This window comes from Coregonus lavaretus (genome assembly GCF_964263955.1).
Source record: "Coregonus lavaretus genome assembly, chromosome: 33".
In the NCBI taxonomy this organism is placed as follows: domain Eukaryota; kingdom Metazoa; phylum Chordata; class Actinopteri; order Salmoniformes; family Salmonidae; genus Coregonus; species Coregonus lavaretus.
In genome coordinates, this window is record NC_140020.1 from 14,956,472 (window position 1) to 14,978,816 (window position 22,345).

Sequence of the window (22,345 nt, forward strand, 5' to 3'; positions counted from 1 at the left end):
CTCTTCAGCTACACAAATGAGTGCATCTTGCCTGGGGGACAAGGTGGCGATGGTGGTTGAATCAGTGGTTATATTTGGACTATAGCTAAAGAGGGAGCAAGGAGGAATAACACAGCTGGGTGACATGGCCTACTTAACATCTGATTGGTTGCAAAGCTTCACAGGGTACACAACCAACACTAGTAGCCACTTCTGCCTCTCAAAACTCTCTGGAAGTGTCAATCAAACACAGGATCTTTCCAGAAAATATTCAAATATTGACGTTAGATTGCATTGAAAGGAAATAGAAAGTAATATCCTGGATGATTGGTTGTCAGCAGATTGCTGCAACAAGCATTTAACGTCAAAGCAACCATGTTTGGTCATTTCAATTTTCTTTTGAATTGCTGCATAAACAAATAGTATTGTGAATGTGTCAATGTCATCATATAGCAGCAGTACTGTATAGCTTTAATGACTTGTAAGCAACCAATCTAGACAAAAGTACGGGTTAGGGCAACGTTTCCCAAACTCGGTCCTCTGGACCCCAAGGGGTGGTTTTTGCTTGATGATTAAGGTGATTATTTGAATCAGCTGTGTAGTGCTAGGGCAAAAAACAAAACGTGCACCCCTTGGGGTCCCGAGGACCGAGTTTAGTAAATCCTGGATTAGGGCAATCTCCTGCTTGCAAGTGAAAAACATGTCAAAGCAGGGCTACACTTTTCTAGGGAATGTTGCTTGTTCCAATACAAATCATCAAATAACAGAATCATGAGGTGAAGGACTACTGTAGGTGATTGACACATGTGGTGGGATAAGACTGGCATCATTTTACATAAGGGTCGTTCTTGAATTGCAGTGCCATTTGGGCATGGCATTTGGGGGGGGGGATAACTTCCTTTTTCTAGATTTCTATTTATTTAAATTATTTGGGTATTTTACCATTCTAAATCAACTAATATGACAGCTCAATTACTTAATGTACCATTGTGATAACATTGTGCCACCAGTAAGAGTAGTAACACCAATGACAGTATCACAAATGACACATTTTAAGTAATTTGGGATTTTTCCTTTCAAAATAATTTACTGAAGTGATATGATTAATCGTTTTGCACACAATCTATTTTCCCTTAATTGAAATTGAGTAACACCAATGACACTTTGAATTTATACACACCAAATTATCAATTGAATCCTCAAATGTATGACATACTAAAAGGGTTTGATTAGCTAATGATTATATTTTATAAACTGGGTGGTTCGAGCCATGAATGCTGATTGGCTGACAGCCGTGGTATATCAGACCGTGTACCACGGGTATGACAAAACATATATTTTTACTGCTCAAATTACGTTGGTAACCAGTTTCTAACAGCAATAAGGCACCTCGGGGTTTGTGATATATGGCCAATATACCACGGCTAAGGGTTGTGAACAGCCCAGTATGAAAACAAAAATGTATGCACTCACTAACTGTAAGTCGCTCTGGATAAGAGTGTCTGCTAAATGACTGAAATGTAAATGTAAAATGTATATTGGCCACATACCACACCTCCTCGTGGCTTATTGCTTATTTATATAGACCCCTCCCCTCCCCCGATAACAGTTTGCCACTAGAGGGAATGTTTAAAGGGATCACTAAATGCTAAATGGGATTTGTGCCACAAATGCATTTGGAAACAGTGCCAGGGAAATAAAACCAAAACATGGATTGCTATCATACCTTGTCCATAGACTGCTTATAGGGTAAGGAACCAAATGTGTCATTTTGTAATTTGAACTATCCCTTTAAGGTCATTGTATCGCTTTCAACATAAAACTAAGGGAAACCTATTATATTTGTAAAAAGCTATATATTTTAAGAGCATTCTTTGGGTTTTATCTTTACAATATATTAAATACTTTTGTTTACTTTCAAGCATTCAAAATAATGGATAGATATCTCTAAATCCCCAAAACATCTCATTACAGCTCTACTGGGACAAGTTTATTTTATTCATTATTTTCGTTTCATTATACATTATAAGTAAGTCCAACCAATGCAAAACCTTGCCTTACTAATGTAGGCTCGGGAGTGGACACGAGGTTGTTGATTCGAATCGGGGCCCCTTTCACAAGTCACCCAAAATATGTCCTCTGACAATCTTCAGCCACAAAGTCAAAATTGGCTATATTCGAAAATTAGCTTTTTGGTCTTAATTTAAGGTAAGGGTTAGGCATAAGTTAACACTGTGGTAAAGGTTAGGGTTAAGGTTAGGTTTAAAATCAGAATTGAGAGAAATTGTAGAAATAGGCGGGGTTTATTACTTTGAAACTAGTGACGCTTCCCGCAAAGGCACATGATAAACGCAAGAGCTGATGTGGAATGTCCACGTGCTACTGACTGACGGAAGACATACATCTAGAACCGTTTTATATGACCACTTTCTTTTATCGTTTTGATCACTACATGTGTCTTTATTTGTGAGTGACCAATTCAGTTTGTACAAGGCATTAAAACAAGTGTGTCACCTTCGGGTCCGGAAACACGCCCACAATTGCTAACTGTACGCGCAGAGAAAAGCCATTGGACAAGAAGGGCTGTCGATAGCGCATTGCTGCCATTCTTTCCGTTCTGTTCTGAGCTTGGCGAAGAGTTTTGCAGATGTGTCTCAGTATGGGCAGTTGAAACAGCAGGACACTGCTCAATAGTGTAACTTTTACAGAATACTAAGTTATTCATTTCTGATATACATATGGGAAATTGATAACTAATATTGTTGTACGGAAGCTAAGACTGTGCCGATTTTAGAATTTAATTCATTTGTTTTGTCTTGAACGACAAGGAAAATGCCAGTAGCAACTCTATTGCCTTTTACAGCTACCCCGAGTAGGAAGTCTGCCAGCCCGACCTCCTTCAGACTGACAGAGAAATTCATTTTGCTATTAGTTTTTAGCGCTTTTATTACGCTTTGTTTCGGGGCTATTTTCTTCCTACCGGATTCCTCTAAGCTACTGAGCGGAGTTTTTTTCCACTCGTCCGCGGTAGAAACCAACACGCGAACAGGTACGGCCAGTGATTCAAACGTTGCAGTTGGGACCGACGAAAAGATATTATCCAAGATTAGAAAGGACCACGAAAAGGCTTTGGTTGAAGCAAAAGACACTCTCCAGAAACGACCAGATGAGATAAAGCAAGATATACAAAACGAGAAGGACAAAGTTTTTAAGGAAGGGAAAGGTAGGAAAGATTACAATAACCTCCCAGTCATTGAATATGTCCGGCCACCCGGAGCAACAGGGCACGAGCCAACCGATCCGGAAACCAAAGAGAGACGAGCAAAAATTAAAGAGGTGAGTGATATTTTATTGTTCTTTTATTTTTTTTTTATTTTTTTACATCCACTACAACCAGTATGGCAGCTTTTGGTGTATGTGGTTAGCTAGTTTTGCTTCCCGTACTGCGTTTGCTGTACTATGTAGCCTAATCGGCAAGTTCCTTGTAAACAACACACTGTACTAGTCGCGTGTAGCTCAGTTGGTAGAGCATGGCGTTAGCAACGCCAGGGTTGTGCGTTCGTTTCTCACGGGGGACCAGTATGAAGAAAAAAAAATGTATGCACTCACTAACTGTAAGTCGCGCTGGATTAGAGCGTCTGCTAAATGACTAAAATGTAAAATGTACTACAGTTATACAACTCTAGTCTGTACACAGCACAGGCATAACGTTGTCAGCTGGAAGTTTGTGCCTGTTGAACTTTGAACTAATGAATTTACTTTGTATCCAGATATACTGTAGAAATCCATCCTGAATTGATATATTCTCTATATCATGCTTTTCATTCTCACCAGATTGACCAGAGTACATCCTGTGTACTCCTTGTCCTGTAATGTAGACAAACCACAACATTGTCCATTTTATATAATTTGGGGTAACAATGTGTTACAGTGTACTGTGTAGCTCAGAGCAATGCATTTTTTCTAAATATATGCTTAGCCATTTAATTTGTTGTAAATATATAATGGGTGTGGTGTACCCTAATTACGTGGTACACAGGACACTATTAGACTACACTCACATCAGTGTCCCTAACCCTAAGGACAGTGTAACAATAAGCAGGCTTACACAATGCTTATTACACTTACAGTAATACACAATAATATCAGCACTATGAAGTAAAATGTTACCTAGCTAGGTGAGTCTAACAACTGGGATTTGTGGAAACTAACAGTCTATTGTATTGTACATCATTTAGGCCTAGTTATTTGCCAATGGTTGTGCAATGTCAGGATACAGACACTACAACTGTAGGCTATAGGGGACATAAATCCCACTACCTTTATATCTGGTTAGATGGGGCAAGCAGGTCTAAGGGCTCAGACACACCAGTAACTTTGCTGGCCGAGACTACTTAGCACCTCTGAGTGTGCACGGATTTTACTTGAAAAATGTCAGCAGTCAGACATCTACAGCGGGTGGTCCCTAAAACACAGAGTGCTGAACGATCAGCAGACGGAACGCTAGATCCACATTCGGTGCGATGTGTGCAAACCTTTAGACTCCTGACAGACCTGTTTTTAAACAATGAATGAGCCAACCATTTCAGAGACACTCCCATTAGGGCTGGGTATTGCCAGGGACCTCACAATACGATATTATCCCAATACTTAGGTGCCGATACGATATGTATTGCGATTCAATATGTATCATGGTTTATCACGTTTCTATATGTATTGCGATTCGATACTGCAATTCTATTGCGATTTGATGTTCCAAATATATTGCTCACTATATGTCTGCTGTAGAGGGACGAGAGAGCCATGAGAAAGTGAGTTTTAATCAGTTATGGAAATGAAAGTGCTGAAAACATGTTGGCACACCATTTTAGGAGAAGATTGAGGCCAAGCTATAGGAGGAGAAATACTAAAGTTTTGACGCAGGTACAGCCGACTAGCGCTAGGCTAACTACCTAGCAAAAAAAGGTAATATAATCAATCAAATATAGTCAAAAGTAATATTGCGATACTCTACTGTATCGATTCCCCCCCATCCCTAACTCCCATACTATGATGGATAGTGTAAATGATGGAGGAGTAGTGAAGGGGTCAGAATCACTTCAATTCAGTGGGCCAATGTCTTGGAGAAGAAAAAAAAATTGAGTGCAGAACAACTCACCACTTGTGAAAACCTTGTCTGGTTTGTCACTTCAGCATAGGGCTGGGCGATATGGCCAAAATATATCACGGTATATATAAAAATATATATGTTTTAGAATAATACAAGTGCTTTATGAGTAGTGCGTGACCCTAGGGTGGCAACACATACATTCTAAATGATTTCAATGGGTCTTTCTCCATTCTGATTTGTTTTATACTGTTCAATTGAACTTCAACCAAACATAATTTTCTGCATTTTCATACATTTCTGCATTTCTTGCACTCATTTGAGATCATTTCCACACTGCCACGTAGGGCTGCACAATATCAGCAAACAATCTAGGCCATATTTTTTACGAAATGTTGCAATTGCGATTTGACTTGCGATTTAGAGCAAAACACTTGGGTGAACTGTTGGAATCATGGAAATAGAATGATTATTCTAATTCTATAGTTAGAATATAATAGTGGGCACTTTGAATACAGTGTTTGACATGACAGCGAAAAAAAATGCCAGGGAGGAGTTATTGTGACAGGGTAGGAACCGAAGTGTTGATAAGTGTTTCCTAGGGGACCCTATAATCTTTTAGCTAGTTCATGTAGCTAACATATTCTTGCTTCGCGTATTCCTCTTTGATTTAGAAGATACTGTTGCACAAAAAATATGCAGCTTTAGGTCTACACCATCACTGGTATTATCAGGCTGAATAGCTAATTAAGTTTGCTCTGACTCAGTACATTTATTAGCTAGCTAGCGATTAGCATTAGAGGCTAACAAGATTTAGGCCCAATTTGCTAAGAAAATACAAACTAGCTAATTGCAGATGTAAGGAACACAAACTAATAATATAATTATAGAACACTAGTGGATTAATATTAAAAAGCAAAGTGAAAACAGCATCGTAGTGTCTCGTGGTCAAGGAACAACAAATGCGCTCCTTGAGTGACAGGGGGTGGGGCTAGGTCTGTGTGGAAAGCGGCATGGAGAGAGAGCGGAGAGAGAGATGACTCAAGTAGCAAAGTAAATTATAAAAATAGACGTTACACACGGCATACCACATTTAACAAACCAAACATTCAAATACCGTTATAGAAGGTGAAGATAAAACCCAAACTGTTCCCTGCATCAATACCAGTATATCGTAAAATACGGTATACCGTCCAGCCCTACTTCTGCATGACATTTCTCTGGCCTCTGTGCATTTGGTTTTGGCTTCTCCTCATGTCGACTATCAGCTTACAACTTGATGAGATCAAATTATTCAGGAGGCATAAGGTGATTTAGAGGAAACTGCAGTGGTGGCATATTCTTCAGCAGTCAATCAACATTTGCCATGTTTATGGGTGCAAAGTCCTCAGCTCAGGTACCAGCATTGGGCTTAGAATCGCATCATTTTTCTCCTTGTGTGTGTGTGTGTGTGTGTGTGTGTGTTAGGGGGAGGGATGTGCTGGTTTAGGCCTGCTATGGAAACATTGCTCAACCAAATAACCAGAAGTGATGCTTTGTGTAGTTTGTTATAGACAAGGTGAGTCATTTTTATTTGTAATGGGAAAATATTCTGTACATTCTTTTGAAAGTAGTTGAGATGGGCCTAGTTCCCTTCTTGCACAACCACCTGCCTGTCCCCCTTTCAAGGTTCCACTGTGAATCATTGTATGGGTATATCAGAGACAGTAGGTGAACCATAGAATGAATAGAACGGCCGTCCCCATAGATGTGGTAAAGAGGTCAATAGGACTCGACCCAAACAATGGAAATGCCGTGGAACCGCGTGGGGAAAGATGCCGTGGGGGAAAGATCCGGAATCTTCTCATTGCCCCCCAGCAAAATGGGCCTATATTTAGGCTATTGTTTATGTGTATTTCACACTATGTTGAGGTAAAATGCTTGTATGGATGTCATGTCATCGTCACCAATAAACTGCATTGCAGTTAAAAATGACATTGACTACCACCACCGATTTTCTGTATGCTAGCTATGCTACCAGCTTATACGAACAGGAGTTAGCATTTAGCAGTCACTCCTTCTAAACATGAAAAGGAACAACTTATAAATGTTATGAAATATATCCAAATCGGACTTTAGTAACCACATTGTGGGCCTTTTACAATACATCAATCATGACGGATTTGACGAATATCCACATTGTTAATCAGCTTTGTTGAATGTGCACGAATCTGGCGTCCATCTTCTATCCCCATGGTCTGCGTTCCATTGACCTCTACCGCATCTATTCAAGTCAATGATTGCATAATGGGTGGCCTGGTGGCCTGGTGGCCATTGTGCGGAGCAAAGCTGGAAGAAAAAGCAGGAAGTGTACCCATCAATATGTGCTCTGATTTGTTGATTGAACTCAACTGACCATGGAAATTATTGCATCATAATACCAGGCAGCCATTGCAAGGTACCCATGATTTTACCAGTCAAATTGACAGGGTTAGAGGTTCCAAGTGCATTCTATTTCTATGAGATAAACATTCTCTGTTTATATCCCCAGTCTTTACTGTAGTTCAGTAGTAGCCTACACACATTCCATCTAACAAACCTGCGAAAATACAGGGTAGAAACAAAACATTGCCATAGGAAAAAGCCTGTTTGACAAAGACCCTTACTGGGTGAATCGTTTAGGCTTATCTTTGCCGTTGCAACCATTGGCTAATTACAGCACAGTTCATAGGCACCACACGCAGCATCCTCTTGTTGCTGATTCACATGTCACCCTCTTTCTGTGTGTGTAAGTGTGTGCTGCCTGATGTTTCCCCAGGCTCCCGGGCAGGTTTCAAGTTTTTAATGTCACATGCACAAGTACAGTGAAATGCCTTTCTTGCAAACTCAATACCCAACATTTCAATAACAATGTATTACTACAAAAAAACACACGAGAAACAAGAATAGGAAATATCCAAGTAAGTAAGCATACTATATACAGGAAATATTTAAAAAGTCAGTTCCAATACCATATTTACATGTGCAGGGATACTGGAGTGATGGAGGTTGATACTGTATGTGTAGGGGTAAGGTGACTAGGCAACATGATATAAGATAAACAGAATAGCAGCAGCTTGTATGTGAGTGGATGTGTAGAGTCAGTAAAAATGTGCATATTATGTGTGAGTAAGCAAATGATGGAGTGTGTGTGTTGGAGTGACAGTGTGTGTGAGTGTGTAGGGCCCTGTGAGTGTGCATAGAGACGAAGTTAATAAAATGTCAATAAAGATACAAGTTTAACTCAGTCTGTGTAGCTATTTTGTTAGCTATTTATCAGTCGTATTGCTTGGGGATAGAAGCTGTTCAAGAACCTGTTGGTGTTTGAGTTGATGCACCGGTACCTCTTGCCGTGCGGCAGGAGAGAAAATAGTAAATGGCTTGGGTGGTTGAGTCTTTTGGCGATTTTCCTGGCCGTCTTTTTACACTGCCTGATATAGAGGTCCTGGATGGCAGGGAGATCGGCCCCAGTGATTTGTATTTATTAGGGATCCCCATTAACTCTTCCTGGGGTACAAACATATTAAAGCACTTACATTACATATAAAACAAAATATAAAACAGTACATCATTACATTATTACACCACTACCTATCTACAATACAAAATGTTTAATACCACCATACAACAATGAAATGAAATGAAATTCTATTTGCCACATGCGCCGAATACAACAGGTGTAGACATTACAGTGAAATGCGTACAAGCCCATAACCAAGAATTCAGTTTAAGAAAAAATACTGCTTGCCGTGCGGTAGCAGAGAGAACAGTCTATGACTAGGGTGGCTGGAGACGTTGATAATTTTTAGGGCCTTCCTCTGCTTGGCCCCAGTGATGTACTGGGCCGTACGCACTACCCTCTGTAGTGCCTTGCGATCGGAGGCCGAGCAGTTGCCATACCAGGCGGTGATGCAACCAGTTAGGATGCTCTCGATGGTGCAGCTGTAGAACTTTTTGAGGATCTGAGGACCCATGCCAAATCTTTTCAGTCTCCTGAGGGGGAATAGGCTTTGTCGTGCCCTCTTCACGACTGTCTTGGACCATGATAGTTTGTTGGTGATGTGGACACCAAGGAACTTGAAGCTCTCAACCTGAGAGAGGTTGTTATCCTGGCACCACACGGCCAGGTCTCTGACCTCCTCCCTATATGCTGTCCCATCATTGTCGGTGATCAGGCCTACTACTGTTATGTCGTCTGCAAACTTAATGATGGTGTTGGAGTCATGCCTGGCCATGCAGTCATGGGTGAACAGGGAGTACAGGAGGGGACTGTGCACGCACCCCTGAGGGGCCCCCGTGTTGAGGATCAGCGTGGCAGATGTGTTGTTACCTACCCTTACCACCTGGGGGCGGCCCGTCAGGAAGTCCAGGATCCAGTTGCAGAGGGAGGTGTTTAGTCCCAGGGTCCTTAGCTTAGTGATGAGCTTTGAGGGCACTATCACAATGTGTGCGTATGCATGTGTCTATACCCTTGTGTTTGTCTCTTCACAGTCCCCATTGTTCCATAAGGTGTATTTTTACCTGTTTTTTCAATCTGATTCTACTGCTTGCATCAGTTACCTGATGTGGAATATGTAGTACTGTGCGCCTCCCATAGTCTGTTCTGGACTTGGGGACTGTGAAGAGACCTCTGGTGGCATGTATTGTGGGGTATGCATGAGTGTCCAAGCTGTGTGCCAGTATTCCAAACAGACAGCTCGGTACAAAAACAAGCAGTGATGAGCAGTGATGAAGTCAATCTCTCTTCCACTCTGAGCCAGGAGAGACTGACATGCATGTCATTAATGTTAGCTCTCCGTGTACTTTTAAGGGCCAGCCGTGCTGCCCTGTTCTGAGCCAACTGCAATTTTCCCAAGTCCCTCTTTGTGGCACCTGACCAGACTACTGAACAGTAATCTAGGTGCGACAAAACTAGGGCCTGTAGGACTTGCCTTGTTGATAGTGTTGTTAAGAAGGCAGAGCAGCACTTAATTATGGACATACTTCTCCCCATCTTAGCTACTGTTGTATCAATATGCTTTGACCATGACAGTCTACAATCCAGGGTTACTCCAAGAAGTTTAGTCACCTCAACTTGCTCAATTTCCACATTATTCATTACGAGATGTAGTTGAGGTTTAGGGTTTAGTGAATGATTTGACCCAAATACAATGCTTTTAGTTTTAGTGATGTACTGGGCTGTCCGCACAACCCTCTGTAGCGACATGCGATCGAGTGCAGTGATCTTGCCATACCAAGCAGTGATGCAGCCAGTTTATATGCTCTCAATGGTACAGCTGTAGAACCTTTTGAGGATTTGAGGGCCCATGCCAAACTTTTCAACCTCCTGAGGGGGAAGAGGCGCTGTCGTGCCTTCTTCACGACTGTGCGCCTGTGTTTGGACCATTTTAAGTCTTTAGTGATTTGGACACCAAGGAACTTGAAGCTGTCTACCTGCTCCACTGCGGCCCGTCGATGTGGATGGGGGCGTGCTCTCCCCCCTAATTTCCTGTAGTCCACGATCAGCTCCTTGGTCTTGCTGACGTTGAGGGAGAGGTTGTTGCTCCGGCACCACACCGCCAGGTCACTGACCTCCTCTCTGTAGGCTGACTCATCGTCGCCGGTAATCAGGCCTACCACTGTCGTGTCGTCAGCGAACTTGATAATGTTGTTGGAGTCTTGCGTGGCCACACAGTCGTGGGTGAACAGGGAGTACAGGAGGGGACTAAGCACACACCCCTGTTGGGCCCCTGTGTTAAGGGTCAGCGTGGCGGATGTTATGTTGCCTACCCTCACCACCTGGGGTCGGCCTGTCAGGATGTCCAGGATCCAGTTGCGGAGGGAGGTGTTCAGACCCAGAGTCCTAGGCTTGGTGACGAGCTTGGCTGGGACAATGGTGTTGAACGCTGAGCGGGCTCCTGAGTGGCGCAGTGGTCTAAGGCACTGCATCGCAGTGCTAACTGTGCCACTAGAGATCCTGGTTCGAATCCAGGCTCTGTCGCAGCCGGCCGCGACCGGGAGACTCATGGGCGGCGCACAATTGGCCCAGCGTTGTCGAGGGTAGGGGAGGGAATGGCCGGCAGGGATGTAGCTCAGTTGATAGAGCATGGCGTTTGCAACGCCAGGGTTGTGGGTTCGATTCCCACGGGGGGCCAGTATAAAAAAATATGTATTTACTAACTGTAAGTCGCTCTGGATAAGAGCGTCTGCTAAATGACTAAAAATGTAAATGTAAAATGTCTGTAGTCAATGAACAGCATTCTCAACATGGGGCGGGGCTAGTCAGCATTTGGAAATGAGATGCAAATGATTGCCTGGGCAGCAGCTCTGTGGGGCTGACCCATTTATCAGTATGCATTCAGTATCTTAAAGGGCAAACAGTTAATACCCCATCAGGCTTTCATTCCCCCCCCCCCCCCATCCCATTCCCACACCACCACTCTGCAGGCAGAGAGGAGAGGGCCAGCCGGATCAGCAGCCAAGGATTAGAAGCTGTGGGTTTGTTAAAGGTCTCAAGTCACCTTGGCTGTCTAGAAAGGAAGGAAGATGCGGTCCTCTCTCTCTCTCTTTCCACTTCACTGTCCCCTAAGATCCAGTTGAGTTATTTTTGCTCACTCAGACAGTGGATTGTCTTTTGTAACCATGGACGACAGCGAAATGGCATTCCCAATCCTGACCTACCTCTGGAACATTCTAATAAGCCCACCAGGAGCCTCTATTCCTCACTTCTACTTTGATAACTTCCTCACTATGTTGTCTACTGCATCAATAGCGTTTCAATCAGATAACTGCCTGGCCTACAGTAAATCATGTCATTAACTAATTATAACTTATTGTTCGATTCTGTGCTACTAGCCTGTCTTTTGTTAATTTACCTCTTTAAATGGATTCCAGGTGCTCAGTCTAAATGTCTAATGGCTTTAATAGCGGTCCCTTTCAGCCAGCCAAACCTGCTGCGTTTCACAGAGGGGCACGGTGTTGTTTATGTCGGTGGATAAAGTCTATTGTACACTGATGAAGCCTGAAGCCTCTTCACAGGAGCATACTATGTTAGTGGCCATTACCCTTGAGTATCGCAGTTGTATGCTAGTGTCATTTTATGTAGTGTCGCCTTACTGAGGAAGAATGTAGGCTTTGTCCTCTAACTAGTCAATAGTAATTGTAGTTATTTTGTGTTTCATAATAAGTGAGAGTTACGCTACCTGATCATCTTCTTGTCATCCTATATCTTAGCCCCAGGAACAATCCTTCCTAGAGAGAGGATGTAGGCCTATTTTTCTCTCTAAGAGGATATAGTTAAAAGCTAGCAAAAAGGCAGTATTGGCAGCCATGATGCGTTTTAGGTTTTATGAGGCCCTCGGGCACTGCCTGTACTCTAAAGTCAGGACTATGTGCAGAGGACTGCGTCACTCAGGGTAATCATATACTGTGAACCCATCGCCCTCCCTCTGTGTGTGTGTGTACTATATGTTCCTATCCTTCAGTGAACACAGGCCTTAGGCGGCAGGTAGCTTAGTGGGTAAGAGCGTTGTGCCAGTAACCGAAAGGTCGCTGGTTCTAATCCCCGAGCCGACTAGGTGAAAAATCTGTCGATATGCCCTTAAGCAAGGCACTTAACCCTAATTGCTCCTGTAAGTCGCTCTGGATAAGAGCGTCTGCTAAATGACGTAAATGTAAATGTAAATGTTAGGAGCCCCTGGCACTTCGTCCTCACGCTGACCACCAGTCCAGGAGCCCAGTGATCCCATGCCTCCTGAGTGATTGAAGGACTGATTGATAATGAGGCCACTGGTGGGCCACTTTGGCTCCACTACACACTACTACGCCTCCGAGCTCCAGCCCAGGGCAAGCTCCAAGCCACCAGCCTCCTCCACCCGACTGACTGACTCTAATAATCACTCTGACTCTGGTCCGTAAAGCAGAACAGAGGCCTAATCCAATTGATCAGCGCCAAGGGAGAGACAAACAGTCCCAGTGGGGAAGTATTGGGGACCACTTTCTGCGGGGCCCTTCCTTTTGAATGTGCTCCGTGTGAGGCATCCTGACCTTCAGTCTTAATTGCTTTGTAAAAGGGAAATTGATTACATTTACATTTTAGTCATTTAGCAGACGCTCTTATCCAGAGCGACTTACAGTTAGTGAATACATATTTTTTTATACTGGCCCCCCGTGGGAATCGAACCCACAACCCTGGCGTTCCAAACGCCATGCTCTATCAACTGAGCTACATCCCTGCCGGCCATTCCCTCCCCTACCCTGGACGACGCTGGGCCAATTGTGCGCCGCCCATGAGTCTCCCGGTCGCGGCCGGCTGCGACAGAGCCTGGATTCGAACCAGGATCTCTAGTGGCACAGTTAGCACTGCGATGCAGTGCCTTAGACCACTGCGCCACTCAGGAGTCACAAATTGATGTCTCCTAGCTGGCACATGTCTGGAGGTAAAGGTTTCTTTGTACAGTAGCGTTTATTTATTGAATGCCAATAAACACCTACTGCGACATTGACTCAGTGCCCTCTTGAAAATAATCTTGATTTACAGTATACAGGTGCAGTCTTGATATCAGGCACAGGTTTTTTTTCTTCCCTTCCCTTCCTATAGGCCTTATTGAGTGATACCATTGGATCGACTTGAGTGCTGTGATGTTTATTTGGTGTTTTAAAGCCAGTATAGGCCTACACCTTCAATTCTAGGTAGGCTAATTTGTAGTCCGAAGAGCATAACGTTTGCTTTATTGCCATTCCCTTTGTATACCCTGTAATGTATAGACTACTGTGGCTGGGAGATAGATTTCTTCATATTGCTTCAGGTGAACCATAATTTATGGGCCCAATGACCAGTTAGTATTAATTACTTTTCTAATATCCCCCTCTGAGGAGGGCTCCACTCTGTTTCCCTCACACCTAGAGAGGCAGGGCTAAGGATCAGTGATGAGATTCAGCTCCAATTCATCTTCTAGTGTCCTGTCCTGCCTCCTCTCTTCTACATACAGCTGCCTGCCTGCGTGATTAGGATTCTGTGCCATTGTCTTTGCTTCACTGCAATTCATCAGCAGAATCACGGCTGTTTGTCTGCTTTAGATGACTCTAGACTAGACTACAATAAATTGCTTTATATTTCATTATTACGGGCTAAATACAATACTGTGTTATAGGACAACAACCCTCTGAATTCAACCCCTCTAGTGTACAGTATCGTAGCTGGCAGCCAGGTACTCAGATTCTCAATCACACAGATCATTTATTTTCAATCTGCAAAAAGTTATTGCATTTTGCATTACTTCTGAAAAGATAGATGGAGTACTGACCCGCAGGTTATTTCAGGAGCATATCCTCTCATGCACTGCCTGTCAGTGGGATTAAAATAGGAATAGTTTTCAAGGCGGAGGATTGTTCACAATCAGGACAGTCAATACTGTCAAGCCAGGGCAGAGATGGAAGATGGAGGAGAAAGTCATTTTCACGGTACAAATGTCCCCTGATTGAATAGATCTCTTCAGCAGCCTTCACATATTGCACTTCCCATGCATGAGGGCAGACCAGTCTGACTGACTGCTGTATTTCTGCATGAAGAGGGGTGATTGCATTGGGTCGCCAGACAGACAAACTGGCTGAAAAGGTGCACCCCTCTTTGGCAATACCACTCATTCATTAAAGATGGCTGAACTTTTATTTTCAGACACCATCCCACTCACCATTAATTTTGTAGCAATAAATGAGGAAATGCATTTCAATAAGGACCTGTGGTTAACGGATTAGTCCTCCCAGCCCAACAGCCCGGCAGCGTGGTAGACTCTCCACTGCCCCATCCGCTGCTGCCCTGAATCCTATTATGATGACAAACTTTGCCCAATGTGAATGTGATCAATCGGCCCCGCTGTAGCAGGAGCCATCAATCCTCTGCTTTTGGCCACAGGCTGTGTTTTCCCCTCTGTCAGCTATACTGCTGAATACAGACAAGAGCAGAGGCAGAGTACATGGGCCTGGAGTAGCATACCCGGGCAGCTGTAACCCCTCTATCTGCCAGACTGCCACCATGTGATTACTACCGTTAAACCCTATTTATTGTTAGGCTTGTGACGTACTTGTCCTTGTTAACACCGTTATGGTAAAGGACAACCTCACAGCTCTACATGGCAGCGTTTTGCCTCTTCCAGACTAACTGTTTATCTTTGGGGATTTAAGTAACCAGGCATATCTGCATTATGGCTGTTTCATTTTGAGAGGTCCCATTTTGTGAAATTATGTCTTAAATCCAATGTGCCAAGCTACGTGCAGTTCTGCCTCTGGGACATTTAGTGTTAGTTTGGACGACACAGCTTACAGCTGAGAATGTTGTTAGGGGTTTGGATTGATGCTCTTTGTAAAGTCAAGTGGACAACAAGCGGGCCCATGCTGTCCAACTGTTGGCTCTTTACAGAGTTGCTTCTATTTCGCAGTATCCACTCTTTTTGTGTCTCAGATTGAATTGTGTGTTTTGTTTTGTGTTTTCAAGGACCTTTATGGACCCTGCCCAGGTTGGTTTTGGCAGTGTACGCAGCACACCACACCACATTCATTTACTGGAAAAGGAAAGCAGAGGCTATACACTAAATAATTCAGCCAGCAACCTCTTATTTTTCCACTCGTAAATAAGGGAGGTAGGTAGCACAGAGGAGGAGAGAAGAGATAGAGGAGAGAGCGAGGGCAGGGCAGCGGTGAGGTTCTCTCTCTGCCAGTCCCTAACCCTCTGGCTGCCTGCTTTATCTGTAAAAGCTCTTTCTTCGTTCCTGTCCCCCTGACCCCATACAATCTCACCTTCTCATGTCAGACCACAGCCCGGCCCAGAGTCAAGCCCTGGCCTCATTCAAACTCAGCTGGACTGGGCTGACCTTAGTCAGGCCTGAGCCAAAGGCCCCCTGTTGACCTGCGGCACAATAAAGGCAGTAATTGAAGCCCTCGAGCATCTGCAGGCACCTTCATTTTCATCACTGCCCTGCTACCTTTTTATGCTCAGAAGGAACATTTCATTTTTATTCTTGCTATAAAAGAGTGGAGAGAGGTATACAGCAGGAGGCTGGCTGCACTCTCATGTGGACAGAGGAGAACCAAAGGCCTCGTGGACGGAATCTCAAAGACTGGCTGAGGAAATAAGCAGCCAAGAGGAGAGGAGAGCACTCTGTTCTGCAGTCTAGGAAAAATGACTGAGCTACTGCACGCTAATAGTTACAAATGGAAACTCTTAACTATTTAGGTGGTTAAGGAAGATCCATGGCACAGTGGCTCTTCTGATGAGGATGTTGGCTCACTCTCTAATCTCTAAATATACCGCCAGTGCTAAGGTACAATCCTAGACATCCATGCATTAACCCCTCTGTTTGGGTGTCATAATGTCGGCCTAGTGAGGTCATCAAGCAGGCGAATCAATGCTGACACCTACAGTATGTGCTGTAGAGCATAGACCCTATTGATTACTTGCCCCTCCCCTGTGTGAGGCACTGATTGGACACATCAGTATTAAACAAATCCTAGCATCATGTGATTAATGGTCTCTAGGAGCTGTTCCAGGTTGACCTCTGCACCTACACCGTTACACTGGAGGGCTAAAGGTGGAACATGGCAGAGCGGCCAGTCACAGTGGCCGAGAAATGTTATGTCGCGCGTGGAAGGAGTTGCCCATGTGAGCAAGACCTAGGCTATATAGCTTATGTGAGGGTTCGCTGAAGCAAAACTCAAACAACACATTTGTGTTCTTTGAGGACCTTTTGGATCGATCCCATCAGATCTGAATGCTGACAGTGCAGAATGGATCACCTTTGCAGACAGTGCTGTGCCTATTCCTTCAACAAACCTCTCTTACAGGCCAACAGATTTGAATAGTTGGGCCTCTGCTCTTTAATCGTGATCTCTAGCCTGTTAAACAAATGATTGATGGCTCGGCCTAACTGCTTCCGTACGGAGGGGAGGAGGGAAGAAAATCGATTTGCCTAACACAATGTCTTCATTAGTTTGCCTTGTGCCTTTTTCCAATAATGAATAAAAAGGTCAAGCCAACAAATAAATGTGTCCGCTGAGTTTGAACAGAACACTCCCTCTTCAATTATAGTCCTTTCCAGACCTCGTTTTGAAGATGCGTGTAAGTAAGACCTTTCAATTGAAATTGTTACATTTCTCTGCCACATTACTAATGGTTTTTGCCAGGACATGTCTCCTCAGATAAACATTTTAGTTCAATAGCATTTTTTTGTTGCCAATATCTATACTCCAGTGGGTTTTACCCAATTAATAACAGGAGCTTACTGAAGTGCGAGTTTATGGATTTTCCTTTTCAATTTAATCTTTCCCTGTCCACAATTAGTTTCTATTGATTTGTGTTTAATATGGTGTTCCTCTGTAGGTTTGTTTAACACAGTTAACTAGGCTACCTACCTATCACGCTATTGGAGGTCTAATAGATTTACCCCTATGATTCTTTGCACTCGATTTTGTAGTGACCACAGGATGTGTGAGATAAGCAAGATAGACTTTCATCTTCATAGCAAATGCTTTAACCCTACACGCGACTTTGTTGCTGCTCTGCTTTGAGGGTTACGACAACATATTTCAGTGATATCTACACTCTCAGGTCCCTGGCTACAGCTGCATGAGTGGCGTAGTGGTCTAAGGCACTGCATCGCAGTGCTAACTGTGCCACTAGAGATCCTGGTTCGAATCCAGGCTCTGTCGCAGCCGGCCGCGACCGGGAGACTCATGGGCGGCGCACAATTGGCCCAGCGTCGTCCAGGGTAGGGGAGGGAATGGCCGGCAGGGATGTAGCTCAGTTGATAGAGCATGGCGTTTGCAACGCCAGGGTTGTGGGTTTGATTCCCACGGGGGGCCAGTATAAAAAAAAGATGTATTCACTAACTGTAAGTCGCTCTGGATAAGAGCGTCTGCTAAATGACAAAAAAAAAATAATGTAAAAATGTAGCTCAGTTGATAGAGCATGGCGTTTGCAACGCCAGGGTTGTGGGTTCGATTCCCACGGGGGGCCAGTATATATAAAAAAATATGTATTCACTAACTGTAAGTCGCTCTGGATAAGAGCGTCTGCTAAATGACTAAAATTTAAAATGTAAAATGTAATGGGTGTAATGAGTCAAACAATTAGGAGAAAGGAATTATTCGCTACAACAATGCAGTCTCTACTATGCTCTGCAGAAGAGAACTGGATGACTCTTGTCCTCAAAGCAACTTTCAATAGAAGAATGTACATGACCTTCTTAAAGCTGTGTCCACAGTGGCTTTAATAGCTACTGAAGGCTGACTATCATCAGTGTGGTTTACCTGGTGTGGAATAATGGTCGGAGAAGGTGAATGCTTGATCTGTCAGTCAATCACAGTGGCCTATTCTGATTCCTCTTCACCTACCTGGTCTCAAGCATCTCTCAGGCCACACTTCACAGAGACCGAACACACTTAAAGGAACAATGGCTCATTGATTTCCTGACCAATTCATCTCATGTAAAGCAGGTTTGGAGAAGCCTGAAATTTACTGAAAAGCCAATGAGACGCCATGGAGGAGAAGCTCCCAGATTTGCACCACGCATGGCCACGCCAGCAAAGATGTCACTTTATGGAAGTGGCGTAATGGCGCATAAACAGAAGCAACAATTAATGCACCTTGATGCCCTAAAAATAAGTAATTATAATATCCTAGTTGCCTGAATATCGAACACTGTTTGGGTCTTTGTGTGTCAAAAGATACACATCAAATAAGCATTTTAATAAGACGCATCAAATAACACTTATTTTATAGAATGTTGTGTGCGCTGAATTTGCATGCACAAGCCAAGCGCCACCACTATGCACTGTCAAAGCTGTAAAAGAAAAGGTCTGGAAACAAGCACACATACCGGCCACAATGTGTTTACAATACCACATTGTTAATAAGCCATTATTTGTTAGACCAAATGGGAAAATGTCTGTGTGAGCATTTGAAATAAGATCAGGATAAAAAATGTTAGCTATGTAGTCCAACATTATCCCCGACATGCAACCATCCTAGAGGCAGGGGAGAAAGGATGGTGATCCTGCTGCTTCTGCCTGCCTGCCAGCCAGCCACATCCCAAGCAGTTGCTCCTGATTCATCCTAGCTAGTCAGAATACAGAATAATTATCAAGCATTTTGTCTACATTGATGACAGTTTGGAAACTGAAGGTAGGCTGTCTCCCTACTACGTTGACTTCGGTTTGCAGTATGACAAAGTCACTCACAAATATCTTTGATACAGATGTTATTACCAACTTCTGGGGTAGCTAGCTAGCAAGCTAGCTTTAGCTTGGTACCTAGCTAGCACCATTGCAAACAGCCTGAAAACAATGACCAGAAACCGCAATCATTTTCTATATTCTTAGCAATGATTTAAGAATCCATGTGACTCAGTATTAGCTATGCAGCCACTTGTTGTTCTTCTATTGAAATCGAACTTCAGTTCAAGGAAATACAGTGGGGGAAAAAAGTATTTAGTCAGCCACCAATTGTTGGCTGACTAAATATACTTATTTTCCACCATAATTTGCAAATAAATTCATTAAAAATCCTACAATGTGATTTTCTGGAATTTTTTTTCTCATTTTGTCTGTCATAGTTGACGTGTACCTATGATGAAAATTACAGGCCTCTCATCTTTTTAAGTGGGAGAACTTGCACAATTGGTGGCTGACTAAATACTTTTTTTCCCCACTGTAACTAGCTAACGTTAGCTAGATAGATAACGAACTAATAAAGCTAGCGAGCTACCTAGCCCTGTTGCCCAAAGCTAACGTTATAAGCAGCTAGCTAGTTTCATCTGGCTAGTGAGCTTGACCGGACTGGGTGTGACCAAATACAAAAACTGTCTTTATAAATTAGGGGTATTTTAGATGATGACACCTAGCTAGATAGTTAGTTAGCTAGCTAACTATAGCTACTGAAACAGATGATGTCGTTTTGCTATGTTTTTGGGTGATACCATTGTTTGCATCCATCAGCTAGTCCCAGAGCTTGGGGAAGTGTGTGTCTGCCTCGTGTGGCAGCGGCAGGTGCGCGAGACAGAACTTTACCAGCATCATAGCATACGTATCGGTGAATCGCTGTGACATATGAAATGAGTGATAGTTTAATCATTGTGTAATAACTACGTAAAAAATGTATGAACTTGTTAAATTATTATGTGAAATGCAGTTATATTCTGTTCCTGATTGGTCAACAAGCTTATTTGACGCGTCAAATGGTGTTATTTGACATGTATCTTTTTTGACACGCAAAGACCCAAACGGCGTTACATACCTGAAGGCATCGCAGGTTTAAAACGCTGAACATTTTTCATTATGTTTCCTGTGTTAAGCCGCACACTCAGTTTTGCTAATCTTCTTAGACTTTGGAGGAAAAACATATTTCCTCAAAACAGGAAAGCAGTGGTTTTGAAGTGTCTTGTTTTGCAGGGTCGATCATCGTAAATGTTTTAATGTATTATTTTTCTGTCATACTTCTGAGATACGAGAGCTACTGTAATTTGGAGTAGGAAAATCAGAGATATTTGTTGGTCCTTACATTTATGCAGATGCAGTTTTGTATCTTATTTGGGTGATTGCTCAATATCACAACATTGGAAATAATTGTTTTAGAGGAGTAAAAATACCCAATATTTTGGATTGTATTAGAATTAAGGCTTAGACAGGAGCTTTATTACCACTGTTAAGTGCATTATCCAAATGGTGATATAAGTTTATTCATGACTGTGAGAGAAAACAAAGTGTAGTAGTGTCAGTGTGCAGATGGCATCTGACTAGGTGTGCATCTGACCTGAGTAACTCAATCCAGCCCGTCCAGCACTTTTCCATGTGAAAAAGATGCCATCATCAACCACAGCCAATTTACCCCACTGGCATGCAGCCATCACTCTGCTTTCTTTCAGGCCGCAGGGCAAACATCCATAACCCAACTCTGCCTCCCACTTTCAGCTGTGTGCCCATGATGTCCCAGGGGACGGCGCATTGGCAGCAGATGTGCAGTGGGTGTGGATGCGTGTGCCGGTTGGCCGTCTTGTGCCAAAGACCCACTTTGTCTCCAGTACCCAGTGTTCCACCCACCCTCCCCCCTCCCCCTGAGCTGCACCTGTTAGTTTCCCTGGAGACCCACCAGGGAGGATTTCATTTCAGCTTCTGTTTCACTACTGGATTTGTTGTCCAGTAATTTGCCAGTCTTCCCTGGGGACTTCAGAACTACACACATGCCTCCAGTTACAGATTACTCAATAGTACACCTCCAGCAAACAGGGTAATTAACTCCCAGATCTTTGCACAGCAGTCAATGATTTGCAATCATCTGTATGTGGAAGGAAGGAAGGAAGGAAGGAAGGAAGGAAGGAAGGAAGGAAGGAAGGAAGGAAGGAAGGAGGAGGAACTCATTGCTTGCCTCCCCAGTGTCCACGTTGGCATAATGACAAGCCGCCGTAACAGTGGCGACCTCCGTGGGGAATGCTGAAATGGATACAGTGGCTCATTGTGCTGCGTTGGTCTACTCCACTGCCAATGATGTCAGCCATTGAGAAGATTATATACCACTTGAATCATCTCACAATCTATTGAAGTGAAACCCTAGACAACTTTTCTTTAGCTTTGTGTCAATGTCTACCTTCGATTATGGCAAAAAAAGAAAAACGTCCTATTCACCCCGAAATCTAACTAAAGTTACACAGATTCTGTCTGAGTACCAGAGTCTGGTTTCCCCATCTCCTTGTCAGTCAGATGGAGAGACAGCCTATTTGATCAGTGCTGGGAGATAATGTAGGTTACTTCCCCCATCTGTTCTCATTAGATCCACACGGTTGCAATGGAACATTTTAAGGGTGGTAAAGGTAGTAATCATCTTAGCCAATGATATCATCCTCCCCCTGTCCTTGGCAATTGATTTCTGAAAGTGGGTTAGTGAGAGGGCTGTAATAATGACAAGACTGAGCTTGCTGTGATGTCACACCCCATTGTAAGGAGGAAGGAAATCCAATAGGCCCTTACTGTTCCTATTGTGGAGGTTTTCTCACTATTCTCAGTTTCTCAGTATTATGTATGAGACATAGACAGACACCTGCGTAGACCGAGTGATGCATTTCTTTGTGTAGTGTGCGAAATGGGTGAACTAGCCTACATTCTTGTAAATACCTGGCTATGAATAGCGTCTGACTTCTTCTTTGAATGGAGCTGCTACAGTAGCATTCCTCTGCAGAGTTGGACCTGGGATGGGCTGTGTGTGTGTGTGAGACGGTC

At 43.4% G+C, this 22,345-nt stretch overlaps 1 protein-coding gene across 2 annotated transcripts in view; it reads left to right on the forward strand.

The window, feature by feature from the left end:
* Positions 1-2,614: 2,614 nt before the first annotated feature.
* LOC311108260 (mannosyl-oligosaccharide 1,2-alpha-mannosidase IA-like) overlaps positions 2,615-22,345 on the forward strand; it is a 177,735-nt gene continuing 158,004 nt past the window's right edge. For both annotated transcript variants that reach the window (XM_084150883.1, XM_084150882.1), the window contains exon 1: positions 2,615-3,315. In XM_084150883.1, the coding sequence (XP_084007009.1) occupies positions 2,812-3,315 (504 nt within the window). In that variant the 5' untranslated portion in view covers positions 2,615-2,811. The remainder of the gene's footprint in view (positions 3,316-22,345) is intronic.